General features: G+C 44.1%; 1 protein-coding gene across 1 annotated transcript in view; it reads right to left on the bottom strand.

Moving 5' to 3' along the window:
* Nucleotides 1-349: 349 nt before the first annotated feature.
* The window catches only part of AKAP6 (A-kinase anchoring protein 6), a gene marked incomplete at its 5' end in the record, with an annotated part of 305,320 nt that continues 295,245 nt past the window's right edge, over nt 350-10,424 (bottom strand). Inside the window, 2 exons of the mRNA XM_080912298.1 lie at nt 350-706; nt 5,963-9,353. Of these exons, the coding sequence (XP_080768424.1) occupies nt 6,003-9,353 (3,351 nt within the window). The 3' untranslated portion in view covers nt 350-706; nt 5,963-6,002. The remainder of the gene's footprint in view (nt 707-5,962; nt 9,354-10,424) is intronic.

The following is a 10,424-nucleotide window of genomic DNA, read 5'->3' as shown; positions in this document are numbered from 1 at the left end:
GTATGAGAAATACAGCAAGGCACACCGTTTTAAAAACCAAAAACAAAAACATTTTCTCATTACCACCTCAAGAAGCATAGAAACCAAAAACAAACTTAATAGTAGAATGTACCAGTTTATAAGATACAACACTGTTATAGTTGTTTCTTGAAGTGCTGCATAGATCATTATCAAAAAGAAATAATTAAAATGGCACTTTCAAACATCACTTAATTTTGTTACAAGGATCAATGTGTCTTCTCTATACTACGATCAAATCAAGGGCCAGATTTTTAGGTTAATCTCTTTCAATAAACATAGGTCTAATACCATGAAAGTTTTCAGAGCAAAACATAAAATTGGTCAAGTACTGGTGGGAGGGTTGTCATTCCAGACAGTAGGTTTAATGTACCATTGATTTGGTGAACCGCGAAGCTTTAAGAGGAGGGGAGGGAGAGGGAAAACAGAAGTCTTGCTGGAGAGATGGGGTTGCCAGAGGTAGCTTGGGACAGGAATCCATGGGAGAACAAGCAGCTTTGTGGAACTAAGATGATCACCTAAGAGAAGCAATGCACACATCCAGATCGAAAGGCCCACGTGGACAGACCGCATTCAGAAGGAAGGTTCATCTTCAGAAAGTCAATGTGACAGGCGGCAGTGATAACAGGATGGAATCCAAAACCAGCCCAGGGTGGATCGGGCCAGCCCCGAGCTTCAGCCAGGCTATCTACAGGGGGAAAAAAAAGGAGTCAGGGAAAGGTGTCAGTAATGTCTCTGTCATTTGCAGAATGAAGCCTTTCCTGAAGCTGCTGGGGGAGGTCATCTGCCAGCGATCTGAAATGAGAAGTGATGAAATGTGACTTTCACTAGCTCAAGGCTCTAAGAACACACAAACACGTTTTCAGCTCAGTAAGTTATATAGATACTTTAATATATTCATATGCTTTCCAAAACCAAGAAAAATCAAGAATGACCATCCTTTCTCTGGGGCACCAATTCATGTGTTCTTCTGAGATGATTTCGGCTTCAGCAAGCATTTAAAAAATGTATATGAAAAGGTCAGGTAGTCAGTACCAAAGGATGCAACAATGTATGAACACAACTCACAGACTGGGTACCTCGCTCCCAGGCTAACACTACCTCAACTGATTTGTGTGTGATATTCTCCTACATAGTAGTAGGACATTCACAACATTTTTATAAACCCAGGAAAGGGGATAATTAGAATGTACAAGTCAACTATTACTATGTTTCATTTTAGGTACAGGGGACATCAGGAAAACTAAAGTGACTCAGTTCTCTCATTCTATGTGATAACTGGCACAAATGTACTCCAAGCCCATTCTGTCATACTTATTTCTAAAGGGCTATCACACCTAGTGAGATCTGAGAACCATCTGAACTCCAGGATTCAAGTAGTTTGGGTTCTCAGACCAGCTCCCAAATAAAGCAGGTCTCTGCCTGCTTGGGTTTAACCTAAATTCTGAAGTACTGTATCAGTCCCCCCCCCCCCAGAAGCTAATATTCTTTGGTGGTTTTCTGTCTCTTTCTATAAACTTACAACTTTGTGTACAAGTCAGAAAACGTTTTCCAAGTGTAGTTCCACCATAGGCAAACAGGATGTTAAGAAGCTATGGGAAGTTAACAGGGACGGGGGAAACAGACAGAGGCAGATAGAACAAAATTTGGTGCCGTAAAATAATTCAGTAATTCAAGAAAGCACAGTGCAGCACTGCTCACATGCTGAGGATGTGACTCATGGGGAATCTGCGCTGAGCGGGGGAATCCTCCACTGAAGCCAGACCCATCTTAGTGCAAGAGCCGGCATTTGGATTCCCTCTAGGTAATCAATTCTTTCAATTTGGCACACTTGGAAACAATGCAGGCCAAATGGACTCAAGTCCAAATCCTCCTCCTCCTCCTCTTCCCCCTTCTCCTCTTCCTTCTCCTCCTCTCCCTCCCCATCCCCCTGTGTGTGTGTGTGTGTGTGTGTGTGTGTGTGTGTGTGTGTGTGTGTGTGTGTGTGTAAAGAGAGGGAGGGGAGACAGAGAGAGAGACAGAGAAGAGGGAAGGGAGGCTGATTTTACCCAATGAAATCTTTATATAGCCTGGCAAGTTATTCCGACCTGTCAGATAATTAGAAGCTCATCCAGTAGAAGCTTGGGTCAATAGGGTGATTTAAAGGTAACATTTATAAAGAATAGTGTCTAGTGAAGGGATATTATACAAGCCCTTGATGTAGTTTCCTAAAGCTGCTCGGCCAGCCTTGAGAAACCCGCATCAGCCCAGAAAGAGAACGACATTGCATGTGATCAGAAGTGTTTGCCCCAACCAGTTTCTCAATTTATAAAAGCCGAGTTGCACTTTAAATTGTGTTAACACGCATCAACATAAATAGTCATCTAAAATCTAAAACTTTGTGGCCATCATCACTTGCATAGACTGGTAAAGTAGGCAAGACAATGAAAAACCAAGATCAAAAGAAATAATCACACACACACACACACACACACACACACACACACACACACACACACACCAGGTACACATTAAACCATCAGGCAAACTTAAGGAGAAGACATATAACTACACACTGGCTGGATGTGAGGAGTTAAGTTTTTACACTGCAGGATTTGTCCAGCTTGAAATTTAGGGTTAAACCATTCATCAAAGCTCACAGGCTTATGATGAAGATTCTGAAGAAATAACTGTCAAAATGCAGCAAAAAGATTAGAGCAAACTACATTTCTTAGTAGGTCCTAAGAGGTATTCCAGGCCTACACTATGTGCTCCCTCCAAATTAAGCAGAAAGAGCTGGATCTAGCCAGTTACCCCCCCATGTGATTCACTATAACTGACCTCTTCATTTTAACACAGATGGGCCCAGTGAAAAGCCCAGCACTGTGCTGGAAAAACTGCAAATGCACATACACTAGGCCACAGTACATCTTCTCAAATGGGTTCAGAGGAGTTTAATTAGAACATAGTAAATAAAATAATTTTCAGAACTCTTTGAAAAGGGTCTGTTCTGGTTGCAGACTATCTTCGAGGTTCGATGGAATTACAGACATTGCATCTGATCATTTATTTCTGGGAAAAGAGCTCCAGCAAATTGACCTTGGTGAACTGCGCTGTCCTGGTGCAAAGATGATGCCACCTACCAGCCCCCAAGGGCTTTAAAAGGAAGAACTGCCGCTGGTTTTGGACCTTGTAGAAGGAGCACTGAGAACAAATAAGCTCATATGGATGTAAAGTGTCAGCGTGACTTCAGTACATGCCCTGATAAGGACTGGAAGCTTAGCAGCATTTCAGACTGAATAACTTCTCAGGTGACAGTACTTTGACACCTCACACAGGTCAGTGCAAATTCCCATCCAATGCTTGTAACAAGGCAAAAAAAATCAAGCACCAAGATGTTTTGTTAGCATAGTACTGAGACACACACACGCATGCATGCACACATGCATTAATACTGCACACACACACATATACACATGCATGCATTCACACATGCACGCTCACGCATACATACACATGTGCACACACACATTCACACTGCACACATATACACACATGCATGCATTCACAAATGCACATCCTCACATACACACACATGTGCACACACACATTCACACTACACACACATACACACATGCATGCATTCACACATGCACACTCATGCATACATACACATGTGCACACACAGCACACTGCATACACACATACATACATGTGTGCACTCACACATGCACACTCATGTATACACACAGGCAAGCACCCACATCTGCACACACACTTGTGCTTACACATCCTCAAAGGTGGATAGGAGCAATCTATGGCTGTTCACATAGCTCTGGGCTGATAACAAGTCACTTGGGGGCGATGTCAGTTCTACAGAAGTAAAATCTGGCTGCTTCTTCCCTTTGCCCACAGTAGAGTCTGGTGTGGGGCACAACAGAACCCTTCTGATGGGCAGGCGAGCAGCTGATATTTTTACACTGTCTATGCTTTGTAAGATGTGACAATTACACAGATCTATCAGCACCTCCACTTCCCTCGAGTCAAAAATGGAATTCCTCATCATTTACATTTCATTTCAATTCCATTTCTCCAGGAGAGGAGGAGAGTCTCCCAGAGGATCAAACAGTGAGAATGCATTCCAGAGCCTGCACTGGCCCCAGTGCGGTTCTGTTCCAGATCTCAGCAGGACTGGTGACTCGAGGGTCACAGTCACAGGGTGGCATGCTCACAGTGCTGTTGCTTTCCAGCCTTTATCTTTTTTCAGAAAACAAAATTAACCAGGCTTTCCCGTTCCTTCTGCGGAGGCGGGCAGAGACTGCATCCAATCAGTTCTAATAGAACGTGCTCTGAAGCGGCTTATGAAATCCCAGTTTCTCTCCCTTAATGGTCAGTTTTACTGCATGCTGATAGAAGGTGTGATTATAGGGTGGACATGACTCACAGAAAACATTTCTCTCTCTCCCCTTTTTGTTCTCACTCGCAGCCAACTGTAAATAGTGTCTGAAATAGAAAATTAGTGAAGCTACATCAATAGGTAGGATGCCTTTCTTTGGTTTTGCATACTGAGTTTATTTTTAGGGTATATATATGGTATAGAGTCCCCCCCTCGCACCCCATTCTAGCAGCTCGACATAGAATCACACATTTTAATGAGCTCAGGGCACAGGTGTTGCAGGAAAAAAAATAATGATGTTTGCCATTCATCTTTCAAATTAAATAATGTGTTTTTAAATAGTAACTTTTTTCATAATACATTATGGGAACAACATTTATCTGTCACATTTTAAAAGATGTATTTGTAATAAATGTAAATTACTTTTAGAAAATCAGTAATTAGGCTCATCAAAAAAATAAACAATCTGCCACAAAAAAGATAATCTTTAGCATAGTTAAGTATAATAACTGTTATTTGAATAAGTTAACAAATTAGGGTAGATTGCTTCTGTAATTCATTTCCTATAGCACGAGTTTAGGTTACAGCATTAGGCTTCTATAGTGGGGGTGGAGGGGCGTTCTGCACCTCATACTTTGGTGAAATACAACTCCCATTTCTGAGAGCTAAATTTCTCTTGAAACTTGATTGAGGAAGTGCATTCATCACTGGGGCTTAGAAATGGGAAATAACAGAATCTCTGTGTCGCTTTTAGAGCTCTATCACCATCTCAGAATTATCAATCAATAGCTGTCTTATTAAATATGAAAAGTGGAATGAATTTCTCAAAAAAAATTGATGGCAATCATCCTGTCACCTTCAGGCAAAATTCAAAAATTCTGTTTTTATCGAGACCCCATTAAGTTGTCAGGCGTCTTCCTGGTGTTTCCATTCTGTGCTGGTGTCCAATCCGCATGTGTACAAACACAGAGCTCTCTCTACAGTGACTTTTTGCTCCTGTTTGGATTCTGAGGCTGTGAGAAGCTGGACGGGGGAAATGACTGAGACACTAGTTATGTGAGGCAGAAGCCTAAAGGAAAGCCCATGTCTGGAAGGAGACTCAGCCTTCAGCCTGATCCTGGCTCATCACCCGGCTTTTCTCAGTAGCGGCTGCAGTAAGGAATGCAGCTACCAAAGATGCATTTTGATCTCAAGGAATGCCTGCAGCACACAGAGTAGTTTTCTCCTCTAGTTGTAGAATTAAAGCCCTGAGTGGACCCGCTGTTTTCTCAAATATTGTATTGCTCTTACCAAAATGATGGGATAAATATGTTACTTTAAAGGTCAAAATTTCACCACTGGTCCCCTTGTGTTTTTCATAGTGGCTGTTACTGTAGTGTTTCTACTTAAATGTCTTATCCAGATGCGTATGTGTCACAACTAATCAGGCTGACCAGTCCTCTCTGTCTCTTTCTCTCTCTCTCTCTCTCTCTCTCTCTCTCTCTCTCTCTCTCTCTCTCTCTCTCTCTCTCTCACACACACACACACACACACACACACACACACACCTGCAGAAGTACTCATACGTACCTTTCAATGAGATGATTTCCATGCTTGGGGGCATCACATTCTACCTATGCATGTTACTATGTCGATCTTCGTGAAAGCTAACGAGCTTCTCTTTGCAGGTTAAAGTTTGGGGGCTGGGAAACAGTGCAGCCTTGCCTTTTGGCTGTTTCGAATTCAAAGAGAAAGCTTGGATTTTCGGTTTGGCTGAAGCAGCGTTTTCTCCTGGCATTCCTGATGCACCTCGCACTCTTGAACTCCCCTCTGTACTGGTCTTTCCTGAGGGGGTGGCGGGCTCTGTACTCTCTGCACAGCCCTGGGAAGCGTGGGGCACATCTCCTTCCTTTGCATCCTCAGTTCCCTTCTGAGGGGAAAGTCCTGAAAGAGGCACCGTGTCTGTCTCATTACTGAACACAGAAGAGCTGACTGGCATTTGTTCTGACTTAGCAGCAGGATCCTCAACTTCTGATTCATTTGGAAGGGCACCAGGGAGAGGAGCTTCCTCATCAACAGGCTCATCCTCAACACAAGCTTCGAAGAAGTAGTCCATGTCTTCCTTGTCGTCTAAGCTGGAGTCCACAGTGTCTGGTGGCAATGGGGTGCTGCTCTTCTCGTCTATGTAACTGGTGACCTCGCCACAGTCACTGTCATGGGAGGAAAGAGATAAGTAGGAGTAAAAGTCCCCCTTCTTCAGGGGCATGGGCCGATGCGAATGCTCTAGCACTTTCTCCTTAATTTGGGTTAGTGACGTGGCTGTGGCCACCTCACTTTCAGGTTGCGATTTACTCTTTAGGGCTGTTGATGCCATGCCAATGATTTCCTTAACAAAGTCGTGTACTGAACAATCTTCATCCTCTTTTTGATGGAAAACATCTGGCTTGCAGTTGCAACAGGAAGTGCTGTTGCTGATAGAAGCACTTCCCTCTGTCTCGTTTTGTTCGAGTAGGCAGCAACCAGCAGATTTTCTAGCCCCACTTGGTGAATCATTAGACAAAGATTTTAGTCCGTCACTGTCTTGTCGGCTTCCAAGGCCGGTTTCCGACAGTGATCCTGGGCAAGACTGGACTGCCATGCAGTCACTGCTTTGATTTTCAGGATGCTGGAGATTGGGACCCATCTGTGGAGGATGTCTATCATTTGGGGGAACACATTCCTTTCTGGCAACATTGGAACCATCAGAACTACCCATTGACACCTCACCCTCGCTGTGCTCAGATTCTGAAATCTGTTTCACATTTGAAGCAAGGTTCTCTGATGCCTCTGGAGTCCTTCGTGGCTTCTCCTTTTCTCTTCCTGGAGTACTTTCAACATTGCCGTTCTCCATGTCAGCCGCGTGTGGATCTTCACTAACTTCATACTTACTCTTCTTATTTTTACCTTTAGTTCCTAAGTCATGAGTTCTGGGTGGATTCTTACCATTCCCATTGTTTTCAGAGAGACATCTTATGGAGCCATTTAGAAGAGCCTCGATGTCCAGGGTGTCCGAGGGATGGGACTTCTCATCACTCCCCCCATCTTTATTGACCTTTGTTTCATCAGTGATGCTGGACCGTTTCTTTTCTCTTGTCAAGGAAAGCTTTGGTCGTATCCAAGTCTGCAGTTCATTCTTTATGTAGTCCAACCCAGACATCAGGCTGCTCTCTTCGTAAATTTCATCGTCGGTTGCAATGCTGGAGTCATCGTCCTCATCCTTGAGGCACAGCTCTTCTTCCGTTAAGGTGAGAGTGGAGCTGGAAAGGAGGTCGCTGTCGTCTTCGTCATCAGTGCAAGCAGAGGTGCAGGAGACATTGACAATCATGCTGACATTGACGTCGCTCTCATCAGCCACTGAGCGATTCAGGCGCTTCCTGAAGGATGCATTGGATTCCGGGATCTTGTTTTTGTGTAACACAATGTCCTCTGAGCAAAGAGAGAGCTCATCGCTGCTACTCAGCTCTGTAAGAGATGCCGGTGAGTCTTCATTGATAGAGGACGCGACGTCCAGTGACATCTGTCCAGTGAAGGACATCTTTTGGGAACTGCTTTGCAGAGTGATATCGGAAAGGCTCCGCTTGATCTTTTGCTCTGAGGGGCTCTGTATATTCTCCAGACGATTCAGAAGGTCTAATGTCCTCTTACTCAGCTCACCAACTGAGCCGCTGCTCACACTTAATTCCCCAGAGCTGTGACAGCTAAAGAGATCCTCGTTGCTCTTGTAAGATGTCAACCAACTCTCTAAAGAAGTGCTTCGCTGGAGGCTGTCGCTGCCATTTTTAAAGATTCCCAGTCCAAGCAAATCACCCCCTGGAGAAAGAGACTCTACAGATGAGCTGCGAGATAGAAGGGAGAGCCGCCTGGCATTCTGAATGCCCGCGAGTGACTTCTCCATGTCGCTACTTTTGTATGAGCTGCGGCCCATCTCCTGGGGTGCGCTTGCCAGAATCCTTTCGTGGGGAGGCACATCTGGTTGTAACTCTAAAGCCTGATGTTTAGGTTTGCAGGACTTTTTATCAAAATAAAAACCACAAAGAAGGGGATCCTCCCCATGTGCCGTTTCACTCTGTGGCTGTTTCATGATCATTGGTAATTTGAGTTTTGAGCCTTGGAGGTATGAGTAATCATAAAATGTAAACACATCATGTTTTCCTTGTGATTCTTCTCCCAGACCATCGGCGGTGTGTTTGAGAACACTGTTTAAGTCCCCAGCTTTTCCATTTACACAACCCACTGGTGAGATGGGTGTCTGAGAGACACTTGAAAGCTTAATGCATTCCCCCTCATCTTTAAAGTTTTGCTCTAGCACATCGGCTGCATTTCCCATTTGCGGGTCTAGAGGCTCCATGTCAGGGTTACTTAGGGACCCATCTGCCATACTGAACAAGCTCATGTCAGAGTTGGTGGGCATCTCAATGTCCCCCTCGCTGACAATGCCACTCTCGCTGCCTGAATTCTGGCTCATGTCTCCACTGTGACATGAGTAAGGCCTCACCAAACTAGAACCCCCTAAAAGGTCTGGTAATGACTTTGTGGATGAAAATGAAGAGTCTTTACTGAGGCTCTTCGTTAACACAGTGGGCTGCGCTGTGCCTGTAAACTTCGGGCTGCTTTTCAGAAATGGAGTATGGCTGTCCCCGTGGAGCTCCACCTTGTGAAGACTGTATACTTGGTAAATGTGTGGGCTGGAAGGTGCAGTGACATTTGAGGTATACTGAGACCCTCCACAGTCACCTGCCTCCTCTTCATAACCAGAGTCTTTGTGGTGTGTCTCTTCAAGCTTCATGGTGGGTACCATAGGCTCTGGGTCTTGATCAGGGTCATTTGATTCCTCATGAACACTAATGAGTTTGTTACTTATGTCCGTTTCATCCCATTCCAGGGCGTCCTCATTCATTCCATTCAGATCCATCAAGCCAGGATCAATCACATTCAAAGTCTCCTGTGATGGGGGGGTAGGGGAGAGAGAGAGAGAGAGAGAGAGAGAGAGAGAGAGAGAGAGAGAGAGAGAGAGAGAGAGAATATTAGAGAACATAATTGGGAAATTGTTATCTATTAGATCCTCTTGGAAGTTAGAACGTAAAACGGAAGCACAGATTGGAAGGTACCAGCATCAAGAACCCTGTTCCTCCTTGAGATAATATCCAAACACTGTAGGGATGGGCTTTTTTCAACAATGACTGTCACTGAGGTATTAGCACACATTCAAGTGTAAAGTCGGTATACTATTACATGATCTTTTATGGATTTAACCATTTCCTGTTGGTTGTGCTATGTTTTAGGTCTCAGTTTGGGTTGAACATTATGGCTTGAATATGAAACGTGTCCACAGGCTCATGTTCTGAGAGTTTGGTCCCCACCTGATCACACGATTCTGGGAACTTCTGGAGATCTTTGCAAGAAGAAATACGTCCCTTGGAGTGGGTCCTCCAGAGGACCTTGTCTATAACCCTTTTCCTGTAACTGCTTCACAGCAGAGCAAACAAAGCTCCTCTGTTATGTGCCCCAAGGTGTAGGGTCAGCTGACTATGAATGGAACCCTCTGAAACTATGCACCGAAAGAAATACCCTTTCCCTTAAATGACTTAAGTCAATATTTTAGTTGTCTGATGGGAAAGTAACTAAAGTGGCTAAATATAGAAACTGTCTGCTAAGTGAAGATTAAAAGGCTGAGTCTGGAACAGTGTGGGGTATGTGTATTCCCATAGTAGTTTACTCCCCAAGTCTAGTAGAAAATAACTATTTGTTGCTGTGCATCAGAACCATCTTGCCTCTATTTCTGGGTTAATGTCCCATTTACCTAGGAACCTAGGTCAGTGTATACACTTAGTTTTTCTTTCTTTTCTGGGCTTAGCCTCCTGCTGGCCAAAGTGAGCAATACTCACATCTTCCTGAGTGTTCCAAGGCAGCTCCTTATCCATTGTTCCCTCAACCCTTTTTTCTTTATCTTTCCTTTGTGAGAGAGACTGTATGTGACTCCTGTTGATCATTACAAGTGCTTTGCCTATGCTCT

This window comes from Micromys minutus (genome assembly GCF_963924665.1).
Source record: "Micromys minutus genome assembly, chromosome: 1".
Lineage (NCBI taxonomy): Eukaryota > Metazoa > Chordata > Mammalia > Rodentia > Muridae > Micromys > Micromys minutus.
Note: the sequence above shows the minus strand (reverse complement) of the source record. Positions and strands in the feature narration are given on the sequence as shown.